The sequence below is a fragment of the Trachinotus anak genome, unplaced genomic scaffold, assembly GCF_046630095.1.
Source record: "Trachinotus anak isolate AG129_WGS33_773 ecotype Australia unplaced genomic scaffold, CSIRO_AGI_Tana_v1 ptg000014l, whole genome shotgun sequence".
Lineage (NCBI taxonomy): Eukaryota > Metazoa > Chordata > Actinopteri > Carangiformes > Carangidae > Trachinotus > Trachinotus anak.
In genome coordinates, this window is record NW_027273865.1 from 13,756,033 (window position 1) to 13,780,832 (window position 24,800).

The 24,800-nt window shown below is 42.8% G+C and overlaps 3 protein-coding genes across 6 annotated transcripts in view; 2 read left to right on the forward strand and 1 right to left on the reverse strand.

Annotated features, from left to right (window-relative positions):
- Positions 1-128: 128 nt before the first annotated feature.
- actmap (actin maturation protease) lies at positions 129-9,266 on the reverse strand. 3 transcript variants are annotated; one of them, XM_071496442.1, is made up of 9 exons: positions 9,145-9,266; positions 7,662-7,763; positions 7,471-7,536; positions 4,675-4,883; positions 3,449-3,517; positions 3,096-3,220; positions 2,645-2,774; positions 2,081-2,151; positions 129-1,169 (listed from the first exon to the last, which is right to left on the reverse strand). In XM_071496442.1, exons 4-9 carry the CDS (start codon positions 4,860-4,862, stop codon positions 835-837), a joined length of 918 nt encoding a protein of 305 aa, XP_071352543.1. In that variant the 5' UTR covers positions 4,863-4,883; positions 7,471-7,536; positions 7,662-7,763; positions 9,145-9,266; the 3' UTR covers positions 129-834. The 3 variants fall into 3 exon arrangements, with proteins under 3 accessions (XP_071352543.1, XP_071352542.1, XP_071352544.1); XM_071496441.1 differs by lacking the exons at positions 7,471-7,536; positions 7,662-7,763; positions 9,145-9,266 and adding an exon at positions 5,126-5,260; XM_071496443.1 differs by lacking the exons at positions 7,471-7,536; positions 7,662-7,763; positions 9,145-9,266 and adding an exon at positions 4,966-5,104.
- A 5,304-nt stretch (positions 9,267-14,570) lies between these two features.
- On the forward strand, positions 14,571-17,458 carry snrpa (small nuclear ribonucleoprotein polypeptide A). 2 transcript variants are annotated; one of them, XM_071496446.1, is made up of 7 exons: positions 14,571-14,660; positions 14,946-15,026; positions 15,128-15,300; positions 15,645-15,821; positions 16,397-16,573; positions 16,673-16,761; positions 16,848-17,458. In XM_071496446.1, the coding sequence occupies exons 2-7, from the start codon at positions 14,954-14,956 to the stop codon at positions 17,005-17,007; spliced, it is 849 nt and encodes a 282-aa protein (XP_071352547.1). In that variant the 5' UTR covers positions 14,571-14,660; positions 14,946-14,953; the 3' UTR covers positions 17,008-17,458. The 2 variants fall into 2 exon arrangements, with proteins under 2 accessions (XP_071352547.1, XP_071352548.1); XM_071496447.1 differs by having other exon boundaries at positions 14,594-14,660; positions 14,943-15,026.
- A 5,325-nt stretch (positions 17,459-22,783) lies between these two features.
- LOC139632045 (protein jagged-1) overlaps positions 22,784-24,800 on the forward strand; it is a 49,043-nt gene continuing 47,026 nt past the window's right edge. The window contains exon 1 of the mRNA XM_071496779.1: positions 22,784-23,635. Within this exon, the coding sequence (XP_071352880.1) occupies positions 23,477-23,635 (159 nt within the window). The 5' untranslated portion in view covers positions 22,784-23,476. The remainder of the gene's footprint in view (positions 23,636-24,800) is intronic.

The window sequence follows — 24,800 nt, forward strand, 5'->3', positions numbered from 1 at the left end:
TCCCAACACACAACTCGGGTCACATGTTTTAAACCTCACATCTGCCCTGATTTTAATGTTTAAATATTTAACTGAAGATCCCAAAACATGTACAGGTAGGCAGTTAACTGAGATGACAAAATATTAGATCAAGGATTTGAACTTATTGAATTTATTATATAACTATATTCCATTTGCTCAGTGGTGATAAAAATGCATCACATTGTAAACAGCACAGTTTCTCAGTTAAAATAAAGGTGTAACATGGACAAAATCTTCACATTGGAACTAATTTTAGGAGAATTTTCTCCTGGAGATTAAATTGAGACAAGATGTCCCAGTTGGATTTCCTGCTTGGGTTTTATCCATTCAATTAAATGATGGTCTGTGTTGCTGCATATTTAAAGAGGTAAACTAAGCACTAAGCTTAAGTGTTCTTTTGTTGTGTTGATCATGGCCTGACAGAAGAAAATCCAAGAGCTGCTTCTTTATATTATAAAATTACCCACATCATTGCTCACAAAGGAATTTTACATCTAGACATAAAGAGATTGCTGCCTGAATTTAGCACATTCTCTTAATGATTGACAAATTCACATCATATTATTATAAATATTATAATATCACCCCCATTAGGATCAACAGTCATGATACATCTGAACAGAGACCCATGCAGGACCTTTGCTGCTGTGTGAAATTCACACTTATCACTTTTCAAAGGTGCTTGTTGGATAAATTCAAAAGTATATGGTCGTCAAATTAAAACTTGGACTGTTCCCTTCGTGCTCGCAACTGCATTTTCCATCCATCATTTAAGCCTCTGCTGGGTCCTCTCAGCCAGCAGCGACGCACTTATCACTGCTCCTGTGTCCTTGTGTGGAGCAACACCGCCTGTCCAGCCAGCCCAGCCTCCACCCCTCCTTGAGGAACCACATACTGGGCGCCGTCATTGGCTCTCTGAGGGTCCATCAACCTCAGCTGCTCATTGCTCTGAGCTACGCTGTCCAAACTCCAGAGCTGGTAGCGCAGGCTTTTACCCTGTTTAGCCAGGATGTGAACCTCTCTGAGCCCTGTGCTGTTTACAGGACAAGGGAAACGGGTCCCACTGGGCAGGTAAAGCCAGGGCAGACTGGGATCAGGCTGATGGTGGTTTTCCCTCACACTGCCCTGGTCCAAACCGAGGAGAACACCTGGAACAAACAAAAACAGTAGTTGTGTAAGATGTTGTTTTCAGAGAGCCAAGAGGTGTTTCATAAAGTCACTTAAACCCAGCTTATTTCAGTAATCAGGCTTACTTTGAGGAAATTTCATAAAGGTGGTTTAAATACATCTGACCTGAGTTACCATGGAAACTTATCCTGCCAGAGTAGCCTGATCCTGATCAGGATAGTTTTGAGGCTCAGCTTCACTTGAGGCTTCACCAGTGTTGCAACCAATGTGTCAGACAGTTTCCAGTACATGTAGAGCAAAATTCATTACACATATTGACATAGGATGCACCTAATTAAAATAATTAAAAATATTCAACCATGTCTTTCTCTCTGCACAGTATTTCAGTCAACATGTTCTTTTAAATGCAATTTCTTGTCTCTTCAATCATCACTAAATAAAATTTATGAATTATACACCTAGAAATCCATTTATCAAACATACAGAAAGTGGCAGACAGCCAATGTGAAGGTATTTAAACAGCATTTTCACCATATGGAGGCTGTTATGTCACATGTACATACTAACAGAATTTCTGGCTGGGATCCAATTCAATATGTCAAAGATATTTCAAAGTGTCTTGCATGTCATAAATCTAAACCTTTCAGTTAACTTTCAGCACTAATAATACAAATAAGCTTCATGTTACTCAAGGAGCAGCTTGAATCCATGGGACAGCTGGGTCGTGCAGGGAGCGCAGGAACAGTTGAGCTTGTTGCTCACCTACATCATGCTGCCAAAACTTTTATTTTTTAACTTGACCGAGCCTGTTTCCATTAGCTCCAAACCAGTTTCATGAAACATACTGATTTTGCTTTTTGTGCTTTTCACAATAAACTCTGAACCACGTTTACTCAAACATCCCTCTCGTGAGTGAGCTACCCAGTCTTACCTGAAGCGACTGCCCAGTGCGCCCTGTGGCCGCTCCGCTGGCATGGCTCATGGTTGTAGTCCTCATCATACCTGTACATACTGTCAAAGACTTGTGCCTTGTAATCTTTTCTCTCATGACATGTAGCACAACCCGACCGATACTGGGTTCTGGAGGGTGATGAAGATATCAATATTTGGGAGTTTTTTAAAAAATCTAATGACGATACATCAGCCAAAAGTATATATTTTTTAACATAAACAAACAACATTAATATGGATCCATATATTGGTTTCTAAAGAACTGTGACCAAGATACATACTAAACATGACACTTTACAATTAAAAAAAATAAAACAACTTGTTGCTGCTCCCTGGTGGACAGACTACTGTATCTACTGATGACAATAAGTCTAAATTAGCTCAAACATAATTTGGTATTTCTGTACTGTAGTTTCTTGTAACAGCCGACACACACAAATCAACACAGCTTGAAATATATCAGCACGGCCGATGCATCAGTCTTGCTCTAACATTAGCAATAAAAACCCACCACTCATGGCGGATTAGTTTGGGTCCAGGATACGGGATGAGAACAGGCTGTCTCCCCCACAGGTGCGTGATGATGGCTGCAGCATTGTTACCACTCAAACCTCCAGACAGCAGTTCAGCCTTACAGCCACAAACCTCTTCTGCCAGCAGGGCCATGTTGTTAGCTGACAAAATTAAAATATTAATGAGAACATAAAGAAACTCAGCACCATAAAGTCAACATAGCGTGAGTTTATGGTGTGAGACTTGAAACAACTTAGTTATGTAACTTCCACATTTCTAAATGACATCGTGCATCTGGCTTTTGAAGCCAAATGCCATATTTGCACTTCTGTTAACACCTAATGATATCACAGTATTTATGTTGCCTTTGGGAGGATTCAGGGCTTTGACATGCTATCAGAAAACTTTGCTGCGACAGAAGCATATCCCTCTTTGATGTTGTTAAATATACTGCACCAAAAGAGTTCACACACTTTTGTTACCTGAAAACATTTCACCCTGTGCCGTGTATCCCCTGCTCAGTGCTGTCTGAACCACAGTTTCCATGTCAATACTGAGCTGTGGCTGTCGAAGGTGAGCAGCCATCCACAAAGCCACCAGACCGCACCTGAAAGGTAAATGAATAACACGCTCACAGTCACACCCTGGCAAATATGTCATGTTTAATGACTTCAGCATAAAAGCATTCAGGTAAGACTAACAACACAAAAGCCCCACGGTACATACAACCTTTGTAGTAACCACTTTATTTGTGTTAATAAGTGTTTTCTCAGTCAAGTGTAGATCAGAGTGTTACTTGACAAGTATTAGATTGACGTGTAGTTTACTGACTTACTGTGGACCATCTTGGATGAAGGAAGGTACGTATGTGTTCACCAGTATCCACTGCAGGTCCTTCCTAAAACTGCAGCACAAAAACAACAACACATAACATAAATACACAATATTCTCTGACAACAACTACGCTGCCTGCTTTTTTAACCTGAGGCTAAGTTAAGAGCGTATCTGGCACAAATGTACAATCTATTACAGTCCAGTTCAACAGCCCTAAAATAAATCTTTTTTTTTTTAATGTGAAGCAACATTTTGTTGCCAAGCTTATGCAAGTAAGTGGTGGACAAAATACTAGGAGCACTTTTCAATATAAAGCAGTAAATTGACAAAGTGTTTGGTTTATAAAGTGTCAGAACATAGTGACGATGCCCATCATAATTTCCTGAAGCCACAGGTCAGAGTCAACAGTCAAAAACCTGAAGATACTGAAGTATGACTGTTTTTGACTGTTGGCTGTGACGTAGGTATTAACTATTAGACAAAGAAAAGCAACACATCCTCACCACTGAGAAGCTGGAACTAAAGAATATTTGTCATTTGTCCTTGAAAAATTATTTGCATGATAAACTGATTAAAATCGTAATCACATCATAAACCTATGAAAGCCAACCATTTGCATTTGAAAATTACTACATGTAGTGATTCATCGTGAAACATTTTGGTCACGATCCAGCTAAATGTCAATAAGATGCACTTTTGTAGTGTTGGGTTGAAGGATTTGTCTCTGACATCAGCTACAGATGAATTTAAAACCAGCTTCAAAGAAACCAAAAAATCTTTTTAATCTGAGTGACTCAGTTTTCTATGTGTGAAGCATGGGGCTATGTGTGTAAATATGTTTAAAACTGACTGAGGTGATAAGAAGTAGTATGACAATGTGCGTCAAATGTCAAAAGGAAATTATTGCCAGGCTCATGAGGATTTCGACTTGTCTCATTGTAAAGAGTTTTTAAAATGAAGTGATAAGACACTCAGAAATTTAACATGGGGTCTGCAGCTAAGTCCACAGAGCAGGATGTTATGTCAATTTATTGTTTTATTATTATTATTAAGCCTTTGTATACCTATTAATGTGCAAAATTAAATGTGAGTTCACTCTTAATGTGTTTCACTTATGGAAAATGTTTGTTTATTAATAGTATTCCAGACAATCACTCTAGGTCCATGATCAAAATAAAGAGATATTCAGGTTCAAAGTAAAACAAAGATCCTCATAGTGAATGTCACCTGCGGTCCCTCTGACTGAGCAGCAGGAGGGCCTCTGTGTGGTCCCCCTCTACAGGACTCCTGCTGCTGGCTATAGTCTGATACAGCTTCTTCTTCTGTGCTGGGGCTGGAGGAGGAGGTGGAGGAGGACCTGGAGCAGGCGGAGGTGGAGGAGGTGGAGGTGGAGAAGACCGCACTGACATTTTCATTTAGCTCCTTCTGGGTTCAACCTGTTAGAAAGTGATATATGATATATGGTAAATATTACGTACCGTGACTGACACATACAAACTCATCCTCCCCTCCTCTTACAACTCAGCTAGCAGCTCTGTTGCCTACAAACAAGGCGCGAAACCAGTGAAGTTATCTGAACTCGGTGACGACTGCTCTTTGGGTGAAAAAACAGAGGTGTAAAAGTCCTTCTCTGTAAACTGTTACCGCTTACAAACAGTGATTAACTTGTGGTATTTACCATGTTGGACCCGTCTCCCTCCGCAGCAGCGCCGGTGTTTTACCATATTTGGCAGAAGCGGCTCACGCTTCTTCTTCGTGTTTTTTTTACGGGATCACAAACCCACGGTAAACGCTCATACCGCCCCCTACTGCACCTGCTGGCCACAGAGCGCAAATACACTCACGGACAGGCAGAAGGCCATGGATGAGATGGATAAGATGGATAAGATGAGATGAGATGGATAAGACCTGGACACGGCGCCGCTCGGCCTCGCGGTCCACTCGTGGTATTGCAGCGAAAAACCCCCTGCGGCCCAAAAAGCATTTTCCCGTAGAGCGCAACAGTAAAATAAAGGCCTGTAAGACTGTTAACAGGACACCTCCAGATGTGCACACAGCCACATATCAATCTTTCTCTTCTACATGTTTAATCCACGGGGTTTTAGTCTGTGTAAAAGTTTTTCAAAGCTCAGAAAAAAGTCTTTTTTCCCTGAGTGACGTCACCACTGTGTACGTGCGCTCCATCCGCGGTCCCGCTGTGTCTCGGGAACGAGCATGGTTGCTAGGTTACTGCTAGCGTCGTCAGGAGAACAAGTTAATGAAAAGTGAATAAACAAACAAAGGCGAGTTTTCTTCTACACAAACCAAGTTCATTCATTTTGTGATTTTTTTTGTCGCATTTATTCGTCACTTCTTACACTTTAATTCAGGAATGTAATTGTTTTTAATCGATACATTCGCCGCATAACCGGATTCACTAAGACGCCGATATGATTTTTCATCACTTCCTCCGTCACAGTTTCTTCAGGTATTTTAATTTAAGTCACTGAGCTTGTGTGTGATGTTTCTGTGATGTGTGAGCAGCAGTGTCTCCTCCTGACTGCAGGTCACCAGCCTGTCATCCGCTCACAACCACCGCCTCATTATTTATAGATGAATGACCTTCACTGTGTCAGCGGGTTAAACTATAACTGAGTCCGGCCTGGATGCAGCGTCCTCCGGGTCAGCAGCGGGGGCCTGAGCCGCTGCAGCCCGCTGCCCCTCTCTGTCCCTGGGGGGAAGAACCGTCCTCATCATCGCCTCTCTGACTCCCCACGTCCTCAGTGTGTGCTCAGTGTACAGTAGCTAAATGTTCAGTGGCATTCATCATTTCACTTCATTAAATCTTTATAAAAAATAATTTTGATATATTTTTCATTTTCAAATCAAATATCTGTGTAACAGGTCTCATCCAGATATTGGACATAAAGTGTAAGATCTGAAACATTCATCTGGGTGTAAAGAGATTACACAAACATTTAACGGCCTCACAGCATCCCACTCACTGTTCAACATTTTTAAACTTTGGTTTCTGGAGCACAGGAATAAGAAGCCTCGCGCGAGGCTGGACAGCCCGACCCCCAGGGGGCCCTGCGCCCAGCCATCGGGCTCGTTCAGCCTCGCGCGAGGCTGGACAGCCCGACCCCCAGGGGGCCCTGCGCCCAGCCATCGGGCTCGTTCAGCCTCGCGCGAGGCTGGACAGCCCGACCCCCAGGGGGCCCTGCGCCCAGCCATCGGGCTCGTTCAGCCTCGCGCGAGGCTGGACAGCCCGACCCCCAGGGGGCCCTGCGCCCAGCCATCGGGCTCGTTCAGCCTCGCGCGAGGCTGGACAGCCCGACCCCCAGGGGGCCCTGCGCCCAGCCATCGGGCTCGTTCAGCCTCGCGCGAGGCTGGACAGCCCGACCCCCAGGGGGCCCTGCGCCCAGCCATCGGGCTCGTTCAGCCTCCACTCAGAGGGCAGGTGGTTCTGTTGCCTTCATCTGCCGCAGATCCTGAACGGTGTAGTAGATATTAAAGCCAGCGCTGTCGTCCATCTTGAAAATCTACCACATCTTTCAGGATGTGCGATAGAGATGAAGATAGCAGAACCACCTGCCTTCTAATTGGACTCTGCTTTGTGATTGGACCGTCTTTGTCGAATCATTTTAAGGTGTAAGGATGGCGTCAAAAGTGTGCTTGTAAATTCAGTGTCACACACTGTGTAGGAACTTTGAACACCAAGTTTTACACAGTTGTCTGCTTTGTATCTATACACAGACACTGACAAAAGCAGTTCTTCCACGGTGTCTTTGTGTTACCTCACCACTAATTTCATTTGGTCAGATTTTAAAATCACACGGTCTTTTTACAAACACAAATCTCCTCTACACAAGCACAATGTCTTCACATGTAGATACTTGAGTTTCTCATACAGATTTTGCAGGTTTACAAAAATTGATTTAAAACTACATTTGGAATTATTTGTGAACATCACTTTATAAGCTCAAAATCCTTTTGATCCTAGTTTAGGTGTAGGTATGTGATGGAGTCATGCCCATGACTTACCATTTTTTGCTGGGTGTGGGACACCATACAGGATGTGGTCCTGGCCTGAGGTGGGTCCTGGGATCTCTATGAAAACATGCAGTTATACGAAAATACATTTTCCATTGCAGGGCAAATCAAGACATTTTAGGCAGCTTTTCACAACACAATATTGAGAAACATTTTTACTTTAAATAATTCATTTCACTTACCATTATAAACTCAGTCAGGTGCAAGTTATGAAGTTAGCTCCCATCAGTCTCAAAGGAGGTTACCGCACACAGCTCCAACTGCTGATACTGTTAACAGGAATCCTGGAAAGATTTTTAAAACTTTACATTACTTGGTTGTGGTTTAAGTGGCATTTACTGGTGCCAAAAAAAGAGAAGTTGTTTTTTTGTTTTGTTTTATTGGTTTTTTAAAACCTTACTGATTGGACAATGACAATCCAATCACAAAGTTCAGTCAGCCGGCAGGTCATTCTGTTGCGTTTGGCTCCATGGCAGATCCTGAAAGGTGTAGTAGATTTTCAAGATGGAGGACAGCATGGGCTTGAAAATCTACTACACCTTTCAGGGTAAAGGCAGAGATGAAGGTAAAGGAACCACCTGCTGTCTGATTGGACTCTGCTTTGTGGGATTGTCGCTGTCCAATCAGATTAAGTTAAAAAAAAAAAAAAAAAAAAAAAAAAAAAAGAGTCAGAATGTGTACTTGTAATTTTTGAGCATAGGGGTGGGCGATCTGGCCAAAGGTCATATGTCAATCTTTCGAGCTTTATCACGATCTACACTGGTTCCACTGATTTTATTGTGAAAGTACTAACCGGAAGTAACGACGTCTTTTTCCGCCGCCTTGACACCAGCTCCAGATGTTAGCTAGCTAGCAGCTCTTCCCCCAACAATGTTGTCTTACATGTACAAACTGTGCCACAACCAATCACATTTCTCGCTGAGCTCATATGGAGTATTCTTTTGGACAGCACAGTTATTTATGAGGTGTTTATAAATATAAAAGCGCTTTGATTTGAAAGTTAAGTCGCTGCTAACTAGCTGCTAACCAGCTGCTAACCAGCTGCCCCGCCTCCTGTGTGCCGCCTTTCCCGCAGGTGTCTCATTGGCTGGTGACGTCAGCTCTTGTTCTGCTCAGATGAAGAATATAATAATATATAATATAATATAATGTAATATAATATATGTCTGTGAGCCAAATGCTCCAGGCTGCAGAACAAGGGCCGCTGTCGCCAGCTGCGGTTAGCAGGCTAGCTGTTTAACAGGTGACAGTGGGCAGGTTAGCAGCATTAACCCTGGACATTAACCAGGGCTAACTAAATATAGCAGCTTTAATGAAGGCATCTGTGCATTCATATTTAAAGTTGATCATATGCCAAAGTCAGATCAACCACCCCTAGTTTCACAGTTTTGCTCTGTATGTGCACAAAGATTTTAACAAAAGCACAACTTCTGTCTCATCGTCTCTGCAGCAGCTCACCACTGGTGTCTCCAACAATAACATCACTTGTCAGAGATTCAGCAGCTACAAAAACTCTGTTCAACATATTCAGCGTCTCATTTGTGCCGAGTTTCCCTCTTTGCAAACAAAACAACAAGCATCAATATTTCAGTTCATTTCTCTCATGATGCAAAGGCCTCGTCCTCCAACCAAACAGGCTCTGATGAATAAAGTGACCTCTCTTACCTTCGGTGCTGCAGAGGAGCAGATCCGCTGGAGGCTGTTGACAGAGCAAAGCCTCAGTTTCTGCCTCATGTTTGTTTGTCGCTGCTTTTTAAAGAAGAAAACGCGCGTTTTCTGCCCAATCAGCGCAGGAGGGCAGCGGATAAACAGCGGCTCTCTGCGGCTCTGCGGCTTCCTCTTCCTGCTCCACCAGCTCCACCACTGTCACAAGGATCAGCTGTTTCTGCGTGTTTGTTCCCGGTTTATGTTTCTGACTTTACTCACATCATTCTGGCAAAGACTCGACCGAGTCTGACCAGTTTGTTTCCGGTTTGTCTCATGGACACACGGGAAATATTAAAGCAGAAACATGAAGGCCAGAAACAACAGGAAGTGCCGGTAAAGGAAATGTTTAAAGTTGATAAACTGCAGCGGTGAGTGAAGGTAGCAGCCCAACAACAGCTGTGCACAAAGTTTAACTTACTGGTAAATAATAATCACAACATTCATAAACACAGTTCATTCGTTTGAAGCAACTTTGAATAAATAAAAGGCTTAAATGTCAGAAGTGCTTCCTGGGCCCCGGGAACAGTGAAGTCTGTGTTTGAAAACACGTCACTGTCCTGAAGCTGGAAACCAGAGAATCCTCCAGAGACAACACAACGGCACTGACTTTGAAATGTTAGCAGCTGTGTCTTCCATCAAAACACTGATTAAAATCTGAGTGATAAAATGTGGAATGCAGGAAATGCATCAGTCTTTAATTGAGTCACTCACATTGAGAGCAAATGAACAAATACAGCAGAAAAACAGACTCTGGAACGAACGACTGAAAAAGTCAAAGGTTTGTTCTCATCTACAGCTGAAATTAATTTGAGCCACTGGGGGGAAATGAGTTACCTTCCTAACCCTATTATCTACAGTAGCTGTGTTGTGTTCCTCCTAACACGTCTCATTTGGCTTTAAATTGGGGACAAAATTTGAAATTTGAATCTCATTTCGGGCCAAGAAATGATATAAACATTTTATGGCCTCACAGCATCAGAGCCCCGTTCACTGTTAAAGAGCAAACCGGGTCGACATCGAACATTAATGTTCTCTCTTTGGTTTCTAACTTCAGCAAAGCGCTGCATGTTCACTAATATTGACCAAACTGTTCTGAGGCACAGGAATAAGAAAAGTGAGTTCTGTCAAAGTGTTGGGTTCTCCTTTAAATGCACAATCCTGATTATGATTGCAGTGTCCAATCTATGATTATAGTGGTCTGTCCTCAAAGCATCTGCTGCAGAAAAATAACAGACTCAATTATAAACATTAAGGTCATTACAAAAGCCTATAGAAGACTTCAATAGAATTATCATATAAACTTGAAACTGAAAAAAAAAAAATCCATGATAGAATTGAGATTTCTGACACGTGTATGTGTTCTAGGATAAAACACTGGACTGAATGAATGTGAGCAAAGCAGGACAAGCAGGTTCCAGTTAAAGGTATTTAATCTTTTGCTTGCAGTCAGTCAGGTGTGAGTGGTTACATGTCTACAAATGAAAGAAAGCGAACATACAGGTCAAATTCTATCACTTTATCTTGAATAAATCAACAAACAATTCTAAATCAGAATCAGTATATACATTATTGCTTTAAATATATAATCGTGGGAGAACAAACCAAGGAGATTAAATGTACCACTTAACAAAATACACGACTTGAGGAAATATAATGAAATAAACGACTCACTCGACACACTCAGGAACAAAGGTGAGAGCAGCTCAGCTGAAGGACAAACGGAGAATGAGCTCAGGACAGAACAAAGAAAACTCAAGACACCTGTGTGAGCTGCCCAGTCAGCACACCTGTGCTGCTCAGCCCAGCAGTCATGTGACCCCACTTCCCACAGGACGCTTTAAGTATCATTTAAAAAGAAAATGCAGTACTCCATTTTGCATTTTCATTTTCACATACTCATGTGTGTACTCATCTACGAACATATTAAATTGATGATTTTCAAAGACTTCACCTGCTCTGCAGTGACAGTGTTTAAACATAATGAACAAACAGCCCTCAGGCCACTGCATTTACATGTCACTGCGCTCTTTAGGGGTCAAAATGAAAACACACTCAAGTCCTCTCATTGAGGCAGGTCATCAGTGAGGACATCACTTCCTTGTCAACTGTAATTTTTCTGTCACTGGGGCAGTGGTTGTAACTTGTTCCCTGTAAGGAAATGACCAGAGATGAGATTTAAAGATTTTTTAATGTATTACAATAAGATGCTGAGAGACAGTCTCATCTCATCAGTGAGGACATCACTTCCTTGTCTCTTGTCACTTCGTCTGTCTGGGGCAGTGGCAGCAGCTTGTTTTACCGGTCTGTGTCTTATATCAATACAACTCAATGGAAATTACCAGACATATGATTTAAAGAATTTATCTGTGGGCGTGAATCTCCATCAGCTGAGTCTGCTCCCTCTGCAGCTCCACCTCGATCCCTCACCTAAATGCACTCTTCTTCTCAATCAGCAAGATCTTGAATTCATTTCAGATATAAAGCCTGTAAAATGATATGAGGTTGATGAGTATGTGATCACTTCCAGTGGTGATGGCACACACAGTAAACTCAGAATAACAAACCTAAATAAACGAAGGTGAAAGACCTTGTAAACATGTTTGTTGTCTCCATTTTCCTGAGAGTCACTTAGCAACAGTTTTTTGACTGATAAATCAAAGTTTAGGAGGATGTGCACACGATGAGCCCACAGGAGGAAGCTCCTCTCTGAGCTGCAGGTCTGTGGTGACCTCTAGTGACAGGACTGAAGTATTGCTCTGTGTCTGAACTATGTTCAACACTCAGAGGAAGAAAACAAGAAAACAAGACAAGGTTCCTACTATTTAAACACGTGTTTTCTTGAAGACCATGTACTCAAATATTAAACCATAACAACCATATAAGTTGAATAGGTTTGTTTGGTGTGTGTGTGTGTGTGTTTGGGGATTTTTGCTGCTAAAGCTGAGTAATCTTGCCCCAGAAACCTGCTAACTACTGTTGATTTTCATACGATTTTTAAAAAATATTAAGATGAGTGAGATTTTTTTTTCCCCACAGGTGACCCACAAACTCAAACTCCAGAATAACTGAGCCTCCTTCAAAATAAAGAAAAGCCTCTGCAGCAAACTGAAAACAGCAGCTGTGGTCGTCCTGGATTTCAGTGGTGTCCAGTTTACAATTTGAACCCCATCTGACACTTTGCACCAATCAAGACTTCATTGTTCGGTCATAAAGTCTGAGTGTGAAGTGAACACAACACAACTGCCAACATTTGAATCTCAAGTGAGTAACTAATCCAGCTCACCAAGGAGATGAGATGTTCAACAGGATAAACATGACTTGAAGAAATATAATGAAATAAACTACTCACTCTACACACTCAGGCACAAAGGTGGAAAGACGGAGGGAAGCAGCTCAACTGAAGGCCGATCAGAGAATGAGCTCAGGACACAGAACAAAGAAAACTCAAGACACCTGTGTGAGCCGCCCAGTCAGCACACCTGTCCTGCTCAGGCCGGCAGTCATGTGACCCCACCTCCCACAGTACACACCATTTAATGAAAAAGAAAATGCAGCAATCCAATTAGCATTTTCATTTTCACACACTCATGTGGGCGTCCTATGACCATATTCAATGAAAATTGAAAAGTGGCAATATTCAAATACAAACTTTACATTTACAAGTCACTACACTCTGTAGGGGTCAAAATGAAAGTTCAGTCTGTCAGTCATCTCATCAGTGAGGACGTCACTTCCTCGTCTCTCGTCACTTTGTCTGGGGCAGTGGCAACAGCTTGTTTTACCCGTCTGTGTCTTATATCAATACAACTCAATGAAAATGACCAGACATATGATTTAAAGAATTTAAATGTATCACAATAAGTGATTAGAAGCTGAGAGACAGGAGTCTGGTCGTTATTCTGATCCCAGGTCACAGCAGAGATTCAACCAGCTGTGGGCCTGAGTCTGCTCCCTCTGCAGCTCCACCTTGCTCCCTCACCTCAATGCACTCTTCTTCTCAGTCAGCAAGCTCTCTAGATCTTGAATTCATTTCAGATATAAAGCCTGGTGTATATCTGAGGTTGATGAGTATGTGATCACTTCCAGTGGTGATGGCACACACAGTAAACTCAGAATAACAAACCTAAATAAATGCAGGTGAAAGACCTTGTAAACATGTTTGTTGTCTCCATTTTACAGCACTGAGAGTCACTCAGCAACAGTTTTTTGATTGATAAATCAAAGTTTAGGAGGATGTGCACACAATGAAAGCACTCGTGAACGCGCAGCGCCAGATCGAGAACGTTTTTCGCTCGTTCTCATTGCCCAAAGGCATTATGGGAGTGACACTACTGCGCAGTCTCTAACCATAACTCTAAAACTAAGTCTTAACCCTCAAAATGTGATTTGAAGGTGTCTCAAAAAGTGAGGACCGGCCAAAATGTCCTCACTCTGTTAGTAAAATACTTTTTTTGGTCCTTACTATGTAGCAAGTACAAGTACACACACACACCCTCTCTATGTAAGACCCCAGACTGAAAGCTTTTCCTGGTTATGATACTTTGACATTATCTTCGTAGTGCTATTGTGTTTCTGTTGTAGTTTTGCATGTCTGCCATTGTCCCCTTTTAGTCATTATATGTCTCTTTTTTCATTGCTTTGTAGTCATTTGTGTCTCTTTGTAGTCATGTTGTGTCTCTGTGGCTGTTTTTGGTCTCTTTAAAGTAGTTCTGTGTGTCTTCGTTGTAATTTCTTGTTTATCTGTGTTCATTATGTGTCTATATGTGGCTGTTTTTTGTGTCTCTTTATTTCTTTGTAGTCATGTTTCTCATTGTGGCCATTTTTCGTCTCTTTTTAGTCGTTTTGTGTCTTGTGTCTGTTTTGTATCTCTCTTTATACTGTCTATGTTCCCAGCGAACAGTTTTCGGTTCAGAGAACGTTCGCTGGATTCCATAGCGAATGTTCCCCCAGGGTAATTCAGGAAAGCTTTGCTAACGACCCTGGAACTTTCGGTAAAGAGAACGTTCGCGAACGTTCTGAGAGCCCATTCGGTCAATTCGTGACTGTATTATAGAGATACAATAGAGCCATGGCGCTAAATCTTCTGAACTGACTGCGCAGTTAAATCATACTTGTGTCTGATTGACAACAGGTGTCATCGCCACATTCTGCTATCACAATTAGTCACTCCCTCTGTGTGTATAACGTCCAATTCCTTCTTCACAGCTGTCGTCTTAATGCTGTGGTGGCGCCATGTTTGGTAACAACAGCTACACAAATTTAGAAAATATGGTAAAGAACGCCCGAGGTTGTCGCAGAATTCACCGTAACACCGGTGTCGTGCCGGAAAGTGATTGTCTTTTTAACTACAGTCTATGCTTTTTGCAGACAATCACTTTCCGGCACGACACCGGAAATGACGTCTGCGTTTTTTTTTAACGCGAGAACAGCGAACGGGATTTGCCAAGGCCGGGTTTTTTATTCATTATTTCGAGGTGAGTTGAACCTATTTTTATTTGGACGTCAAGGTTTGTGGTCGCCATTTGTGGATTTAGTTTGCACATCTGGACGTTGTTTGTGACATATGGAGAATCGGGCGTAAATGAGAGATGCATTTAGTTAGTGAAATAATGTTAGTTGTGGTTAGCTTTTAGGCTAACGTTTTCCCCACGTTGTTTGCTAACGTTAGCTTGTTAGCTGCTTAGTGGTTAAACAACAATTGTATCTGGTTTAAAAGAAACATTTCAGGCTTTTATTTTAAACCAACCACTCATCAGCAGGCTAGAAGATGGCCACAGCGGAGGTACGGCTCAACCATACAATCTACATCAACAACTTGAATGAGAAAATCAAGAAAGATGGTAAGTTAAGGATTCTCACCTTCCTGGTTCTCTCAAATCCAGTGAAATTTATCAATATATCAAATCAAACTGATGGTTTCTCTTGGCTTTTTTTTCTGCAGAGTTGAAAAAGTCTCTCTACGCCATCTTCTCACAGTTCGGGCAGATTTTGGACATCTTGGTTGCACGAAACATAAAGATGAAGGGCCAGGCCTTTGTGATCTTCAAAGAGATAAACAGCGCATCCAATGCTCTGAGATCCATGCAGGGATTCCCTTTCTATGACAAACCCATGGTAGGTTAACCACACATTGAATACCAGATCACTGAAGAGCTTTGCACAGAATAACACATGTTAAAAAAAAAAAAACATTTTATGTAACATTAACAGAACATAATAACTTTCACAACATATAAACCCAGGCTATATAAAATATGTTGAAACAAATTTTTGTTCTTGTTTCTCATCATCCCTACTGTTTTCATCAGTGTATTTCAAAGTGTGGCCGGTATGATCCTGAAACAGATATAAGATTCCATTCATTGTGGGATTAAAGATATCTTAAAGCATCCACAGAAACCCTGAAACTGTAATCTTTTAAATACATGCGATCTTAACTCATCTGTCTTTTCCTGCAGCGTATCCAGTATGCCAAGCAGGACTCAGACATCATAGCTAAAATGAAGGGGACTTATGTGGAGCGAGATCGTAAAAAGGAGAAGAAGAAGATCAAAGGACCTGATGCAGCAGGAGCTAAGAAAGGTGTACCAGGAGCCGCTGCACCAATGGTTGCTGGGGTACCTGCTGCCATGCCGGTAAGAAAAATTATTGTTTGCAACAGAATTTTTGTGACAGTTTTTTGTTTGAGTGTCGAGCACACTCTATCAACTGTACACTAGTGACCCTGAGTATGAGTGTGGACAGAGCACCAAACTATTGATGGATTGGATTGGATTGGATTTGCCTTTTTACCCAGAAAATTTGCACTGAAACCTTTTCTTATCTCATTTATCATCAAAGTATTTGTTTCCAAGCAAAGCTGCAAAAATCACCAAACTAAAGTGAGGCTGATATTGTGAGTCAAACATGACTTAACAATGAAAATAAAACAATTGAGAGCTTTTAAGTGAAAGAGGCAAGAATGGGTTCTCTCAAATCACAAAAACCTAGTTTCTTACTCACCTCTATTGGTCTCTGTCCAGCTATAGACAAAAGAATAAAAATTGATGCCAAAGTTTTAATGCAGCAGACTAAACAATAGCAAAGGGGCTCCTCGGATTTGGGTTGAGTTCATAAATGGCAGTAGGAGGAGCAAATGGAGGAATTGCTTGGTGGAAAAATGTCATTACAACCACTGACATGCTCATCTCTCTTGTACTCCCCTGTTTAGGGAATGCCTCCCATGAGCCAGGCTCCTCGCATGATGCACATACCAGGCCAGCCGCCCTACATGCCCCCTCCAGGCATGATGCCTCCTCCAGGGATGGCACCTGGTCAGATGCCCCCAGGGGCCATGCCTCCTGGTCAGATGATGCCAGGACAGATGCCTGGACAAATGCCTCAGCAGGTAGCGTGTGTCCCATCTTCTCACTGTGAATGTTTTAAATAATGTTACCATTTCAACCTATGGTTAACTTCTGACCTCTACTGGGCTTTATCCCCATAGGTTGCAGAAAATCCTCCCAATCACATCCTCTTCCTCACCAACCTGCCAGAGGAGACGAACGAACTCATGCTCTCCATGCTCTTCAACCAGTCAGTAACAACTCACTTTAAGTTATGCATATTTGTAATTGTCCATTGGTTCAAGGCTGATTCTGACTCTGTTGTTGTGTATTCAGGTTCCCTGGGTTCAAGGAGGTGCGTCTGGTCCCTGGTCGCCACGACATCGCCTTTGTGGAATTTGAGAATGAAGTGCAGGCTGGTGCCGCACGAGATGCACTACAGGGCTTTAAGATCACACAGACGAATGCCATGAAAATCTCATTCGCTAAGAAATAACACCTCTCAGGGTTGGTCATTTTCTTACATGCACATACAGGTCTTTTTTTTTTTTTTTTAAATTGACCTGAAGTAAGATCCAGTTTTAGAAATGTACAGTTGCTGATCAGTGCTGAACAGATGGTGGAATTTTTTTCTTGCTTCCAGGATTACATGTAAGTATACTTTATTTCATCAAGTTGCTGTGTTTTTATTGTGCCACAGAATTCTTGAAGTAAAATAATTGTCAAGTACATCATAGAAAAGAGTTCGGCATCCCACTGATATGAACTTCACAGATGGATTACAGTTGTATTTCTGTTTTTCTTCATACCTAAATTCACAAGCAACTGATATATGAACTTTTTTAAAAAACTGTTTGTCATAAAGCATTGCACCCAGAGTCTGGTTTACCAGACATTGTACCTGGAGCTTTTTTCTTTTATAATTAAAACATTTCTTTAAGACTGTGCTTTCCCTCATTTTTTCCCATGTGCTTATGCTGCAGTGTGATTTTATCTTAGGCCAATAGCTGGTGCTATAACCACACTTTCCTCTACCTCTGACATTGAGGTGCGGTGCATAGTGTCAGGTGGGTGTAGGGATGAATGGGTGAAACACCTCAAATAGTAAATTCTTTTAAGCAGCCCAACTGATAATTCTTGATGTTCATTTTTTTTTTTCACTTCTTCTGCCTCAACTTTGCTGAAACTTTAAATATTCGGCAGTAATCTGTCAATGCAGGAGTGTGAACTCCTTTGCTGTGGAAGACTGTGAACCTGTCGACTTCAGTCTTCCAAAGCTACCTCAGGAGATCTTTTCTTTAATTTAGCTTCAACCACAGAGTGTGGAATGTCTGGGGGAAATTACTTGTGGTCTAGCTATTGCTTGGGGCATAAAACAGCCTGTTCTCAGCTCTCTGTAGGACGAAGCTGATTATCCAAATTGCTCTTTATTAGTCACCACTGGAGCTTGAAAAGCAAATGTAGGGAGGGAGAAAAAGGACAAGTCCTTGGTTGGACTCATTCTGAGGGTAGTGATGTTAACATGATACACAGTTCAGACTGCTGGCTGCCCACATTCTCCACACACATTGATAATTTGTAGAAAATTGAATTCTTTGGCCTCAGAAAAAAAAACAATATAATTTTCCATTTCCCCTGTAGAAAGTAAACTATCTTCAATTACTGGGCCACAAATCATCCTTTTCCCTTCTGCTTGTAAAAATAAACCAATAGGAGTCTAATTCAGCTTTGAAGTATGCAATTTATACCCGAGCAAAAATAAATCTATAAAATCAGATTAGATTACATCCTTCCCTGGTCTTGAACCATCATGCTTTGCAGTATTTTGTTTTATCATTCTCAATATCTGCATCAGTTTTCAGACTTTTATCATTTTGTCATGTCATTGATTTGTAAATGCTGTTGCTGCCTCACAAACGCTGTATTAGATGTAAAATGGTGAGAATTTAATCGTGAATTTATTCAATATTGGGAACACATATGTATAAATACTTATCCTACAATATTCAGTCACCTCTGCTTTGTAGAAACGAAGCTGTAGCCAGTGATGGAGGAAGTACTCGGATCCTTTACTCCAGTAAAAGCCAAACGTACCACAGTGTGAAAATACTACAAGTAAAAGCCACTGTATTCAGAATTTTATTTAAATAAAGGATTATCAGTAGAAATCTACTCAGAATATCTAAATGAAAAGCTCTCATTATGCAGCAGTTTAATGTTAAGTTGAAGCAGTTAATTTACCCTAATATGGTAACACTTTACTTTGAACCCTGTTAAGCATTTATCAGCACCATATAAACATTCAAAAACTGGTTTATAAACCACCATAATGCTGCTGGTAGCATAAGTGAATTTATTCATACATTTATTATTTAATTAAATTAGTTTATTAACAACAACTTTCATTGCTATTATCATTATTATTATACCTATAAGTGGAAGCTGTTGTATAAACAGATAATGAATGACAATATATCAAAGCACAGGTGTAATAATATAAAAAATGTGGTATTAGACTGTACATTTTCAAAATTATAATCTGCAAAGTGACTAGTTATTCAAACTCTCAGATAAATGTAATGAAGTAACAAGAACAGTGTTTTAATGTAAAATGTAATGGAGTAAAAGTATAGCAGTAACTCAAAAATATGATTGTATTGGCTGCCTTTTATGAGGACTCTGTGTGGGAAATTAGGGTTTTAACAAATATCTAATGAATGCCACTGCGTACCACATCTCACATGTTTATAGTTGCCTCGCATTTTGCCAATTAGCAAATGCCTAATTTATGTTATGAGCACATCCTCAAAGGCCCCTCTCAGCCTTCAGATACTGTAGGTTAGCAGAGTAATTACATGCCACATTACAGGACCCCTACCCTCAAAGGCTGGATTCATGAGAGTGGGGTGGAATGATGTGTGAATTAGGCCTCAAAAGCTTAATTTAGACTCGCACTATCAACTGTGCCCAGCACACACAGGGCCTCCCTGTTGTGGACTTAAACTGTGCCCTGAGTAATTGTCTTCAGGTCTGCTCAACAGTGTACACAGAAATGCACATTCTTCTGCAGTTTCCCAAGCCTTTCCACACTCCCTTATTTTGCCTTGAGAAAGCACTGACCTTAGCCACCAGGGCGCCTGTGTGTGTGTGTGTGTGTGTGTGTGTGTGTGAGAGAGAGAGAGAGAAAGAGAGAGTGAGTGTCGCATGCTCTTGGCAACATGCCTAGTGCCTTCCCATTCACCAACACAGTGATCTTTGAGATGCAGGGACTGAAAGGCAACTTATACTCATCTGGTCCATGCATGGGAGTTGTGTTTGTCAGTGACGTCGCAGAGTGAGATTAAGTACAAAATCATCATCAATGTATCATAGGTTGTGTGGTTATAGTTTGTGTCTAAAGCAGTCGGCACCATGTGTAGAGCTAACATTTGTGCCAGAATCTGCTACTATTTGCTTTTCACAGTTTAAAATATTGCTTGCATTTCTAGTTACTAACCCGCATCAGTCAACATTACAAACTCATGCCATGTTTCCTCAGAAGATTATTTTCAATCAAGAGGGGATCTCAGAGGAGTTTTAAATCGAAAGCAACTGGACTTGGTTATTTGTCTAGGAAGACGTTTCACCTCTCATCCAAGACGCTTCATCAGTTCTTTCTCACACCTGACCAGGCTGGGACTGGTCCAACTATCTGGTGTGGAGACCCAGGTATTTAACCTCATGGAGGGGCTTTCACAAGGTTGATGATGTCATTGGTTCCCTTTGTGCTCCATGTGCCAATGACAGTCGTTAGAGTGACTGTCTTGGTGGAGAGTTGGTTTCGACTTCGTTAGAGCCCTATTGTGTTATAACGACAGTCGTTGGAGTCACATGCCACTTGTGAACTGTTGTTTCTCTTTGAGGTTAAATTGTTGAATCTCCTGGGAAGGGATGAAAGGGCAGCATTGTAAATTGGAGATAGGTGGTGTCTGAGGCCTCCTCCCCTGTTGAGGGATGGTTTCTCTACTTTCACATAGATGGCTTCTTTCACTCCTCTTTCGAACCACCTGTCCTCTCTGTCCAGGATGTGAACCTTGCTGTCCTCAAAGGAGTGGGCTTTCTCCTTAAGATGTAAGTGGACAGCAGAGTCCAAGCCTGAGGAGTTAGCTCTCCTGTGTTGGGCCATGCGTTTATGCAGTGGTTGTTTTGTTTCTCCAATGTATCTGAACCAGTGGCTCGGTGTAATTCCTTCAAAGGAGTTCAGAGCCCTGTTCTCTACCTCCTCCATGTATAGATTTGCCACAATGGGGGATACTGGTGAACCCATGGCACAGCCGTGTTTTTGTCTGTAAAATTTGCCGTCAAACTGGAAATATGTAGTGTTTAGGCATAAATCCAGAAGCTGGCAAATGTGTCCGGGTTTGAGATTTGTTCAGTTTTGCAGGGAGTTGTCCTGTGTGAGTCGTTCTCTTACTGTGGCCGAAGCCTCCACAGTTGGAATGCAGGTGAAAAGAGAAGTCACATCGTAGGAAACCATGGCTTCATCTGGCTCCATTTTTAAGTTCCGGACTTTACTCACGAAGTCTATGGAGTTTTGGATGTGGTGTGGGGTGTTGCCCACCAAAGGTGCCAGGATATTGGCTATGTGTTTGGCTATGTTGTACGTGACCGAGTTTATGCTGCTGACAATGGGCCTGAGCGGGGCCCCTTCTTTATGGATTTTGGGGAGTCCATATAGGCAGAGGATGGAGTCCTGGGGATAAAGCCGGTAATATTGTGTTTTGTCAATGACCCCTTCTTTTTGCAGTTGTTGTAGACATTCTATCACCTTCTTTTTATAACCACTGGTCGGGTCTCGTTTCAGGGTTTCATAGGTGTTAGAGTCGCTGAGTAGTGCAGAGATCTTGGCCTGGTAATCAGTTGTATTGAGCACAACTGTGCATCTACCCTTGTCTGCTGGGAGGATTGTGATGTTTCACATAGTTTTCAAAGACACCAAGATCAGAGAAACATGGTGCCACATACTTCCATACAGGATTTAGAAACATTTGAATCAGACTCTGATGACATTTAGAGAGTTGGCCTCTGTAAATCAAATTTGATTCAACATCATTTAGTTATTTGAAGCCGGGTCTTCAGTAAGCCCTACACCTTCAACCTGTGTCCAGAAGCACACATGTGACCATTAGATGGTGCCAAATACACAACTCTTCCATTTCTGTAAGGACACCCAGAGAGAGCAGGGGCCGCACTTTGAGTTTTGGTGACTCTTCCTCAGGTGAACCTCCAGCCTCCGAGCAGACCCAGTGATGTCTGTGTGTTTCCGGGTGCTTGGTTAGAATTCAGCTCATGTCTGGAGGTCGCTGCTCCTCTATGCAAATCAACGCTCCGCTCCTCAAGAGCCCTCTGTTCTGCTCCGGGGTCACTGCTGAGCGCCAGGCCGTGGAAACACCAGCGGTTGTCAGGGAAGCTCTTGAGCAACAAGCCTGTGATAGACCCCAAGATGGAGGAGAAGGAGGAGGAGGAGGGGGGCGGGAGGCCGAATCTCATTAGATTTCATCCGATAAAGAAGGTACATTGTGTGGAGGTCTTGGGTCCAACAGGACGAGCACTGGAGGTCACATGCGGAAAATATGCCATGTGAGCGGTGCCAATATTCAAAAGATGCCTGTGCAACCTACAGTTCTCTTTTATATTTATGCGCTCAGCCATGTTCGCACAGCACACAGGCCGGCAGCTGTCCAAACATGTTTAATCATAAATGTGAATATGACGAACACATTTATTATTTTTTTTTGTGAGCAACTTGCATCATCCGCAGCAGGGGCAGTTTAATGATGCAGCTTCAAAGCCTCGCTATAGAAAGTTTCCTATTCAGAGCTGCAGCGAAACTGTGAAAGCTGTTAATTGGCACGGCGGAGCTTTGAAGTGAGCTGGGGACAGCAGAGCCCTGAAACTGCAGGAGAGGAACCGGTCAGGTGCCACCAAAAAGGTAGAGAGGAAACAGAGGACCCAGAGAGGAGAAGTGAGATGCGAAACGCGTTCAGGAGAATCCCATGCGTAAATGTGACATACTTCAGAGAGAGAGAGAAAAAAAAAGTTTGGGTTGGTCAACAGGTGGCTCAGAGTGTAGCCTACAGAGAGAGGGAGAGGGAGAGAAAGGGATGAGAGCGCTCTTGCGCGCTGGGAACCATCCGGACAAGAGCTGAAAGACGGATATTCCCTGCCTCAGGACACACCCTCCTCTCTCTCTCTCTCTCTCTCCCTCACTCGCTCTCATTGTTTCCCACACTGACTCCGTCGCCGCTGGGCTTCGTATCGGGTTGACAAATGAAAAGCCAGCCGCTTGGATGAGAGGAGCGCAAAGTGAAATCATTCCGCCTCAGAGGCACAACTTCGGTGGCTGCGCCCACACACTCGTCGTGAAACAGGATGAATATAGATGATGTTTTGGGTGTTCTGATTTTTCGGTGCGCCGATCAGGCTTAAAGAGAGACAGAAGAAGAAGAAGAAGAGAGAGTGCCAGCTGATTGGGCTAAGAGTTCAAGTCAAGTGATCCGCCAGATTGGACCTTTAAAGCCTCTTAACGCAGGTGGAGGGAGGAATACAGCGCAAGGGGAGTGTGTTTACGTGCCGTGTGTGTGTTTATGTGCATGTGTCATTCCCAGTGGAAATCCACCCTGGACACAGCAGCAAGAGAGTGATCAGGTGTGCGTGTGTGTGTGTGTGTGTGTGTGTGAGTGGGTGTGTGGGTGGGGGATAAATCCAAGTGGAGACAGAGGTAGCTTGGTTATGGTCTCTGAACTGGACGCGATGAAGTGGCTCAGCGGGAGTTTCGGGGTTTAAGACCGGAGAAGGAGGAGAGCTGGGCGGACGGACGGACTCAGGGAGGGACGAGGAAGTGGGGGGGGGGGGGGGGGGGGGGACACCACCACCAACACCACCGCCAAAGCGCACAGCACTGTCCCCGATCCCTTGACGCAGGGATGGAGAGCTCAAGAGCGCACGGGATAACTCGGCTCGATTCCAGAAACGGGAGCGGAAAGATCACCGGGAGGCCAGACATGAGCAGTGACCGACACCGGGGACACCTCCACCTGCAGCGGACTGTGGTTTTACTCGTTGCGCTCATGATACAGCCGCAGGTAAGCCACCGATTAAGTGCTATTTCGGGCGGCATGTTCTTAAACCCCCGAAGCTGACTTTTAACTGTGGTTTAGCCTCAATTTCTTATAACGTGAAAACAGTAATGGAGTCCACGCACGCACACGCACACACGCACTGCCCCTTTCCCCTTTGTGTTGCCCTCATTCTGCTCCTATGGCGCTGTGCCCACCTGTTGTTTCAGCCCGCTGGTGTCTGTTATCCCACGCAAAAGGCAACTACTGTAATCCTATTTTAGACGCATGGGACACAAATGTCACAGAAAAACATGTGTCGAATCGGATTATTATAGAAAAACCAATATATACATTTTTGACGTTATAAAGAAACCACTGATTATTGTTATTTACCCTATTGTTTGTTGAATATTGAAGCGGACATCCCTGAAATCAAGCAAAAATAACAGCATGAAACTGCTGCATATGGTTTATAAATTCATTTTAGAGAGACTGTGGCGGCTCCTTAGTGAAACAACACCTTAATTCCCAACCCACATCCTCTGTTCAGCATCCACCCCTTGTTCACTGCTTAATAAATGAGTAATTGCCTCCGCCTCTCTGCATCCCCACCTTTAGCACGTTTGCCTTCTGGTGCACTGTATATTTATTTTTAACGTTATTTGACCTACAGTCCTTTGACACTTTCTGACTGTTTCCCACCCCCTCCGTCTTTATTCCTCATGGCTGCATGGATGCAGACCTTCCTTTGTGTGTTACAGTGCTTTATAGATGACAGCAGAGTTCAAAAGTCACTGCAGTAACTTGTATTAATGATTATAACAAGATGCAGGTTGCATTATAATCATTGTTTTGTCAGAGATAAAAGCTTTGGATTTTATGCCAACAAAATACTGGGCATGGAGGTGAGAAACCCCCCCCCCCCCCCCCCCTTTTCGCCCTGTGAGCTGTCAGGCAGCTCAGGATGCCTATGATGTGTGACAGGACTCAGCAGTAGCAAGAACAGGCCCAGAGGTGCTGTGGAGTGTGTATGTGTGCACGTGTGTGTGTGCACGTGTGATTGTGTGCATGTGTGTTTTTTTTTTTAAGCACTGAGCTCACATCCAGCATCTGTGTCTTGGGTGTGTGTGGAGCTCGGGGCCACAGCCGAATAAACTCTGGGGCGTGTGAATGTTGAACGTTCGGGCAG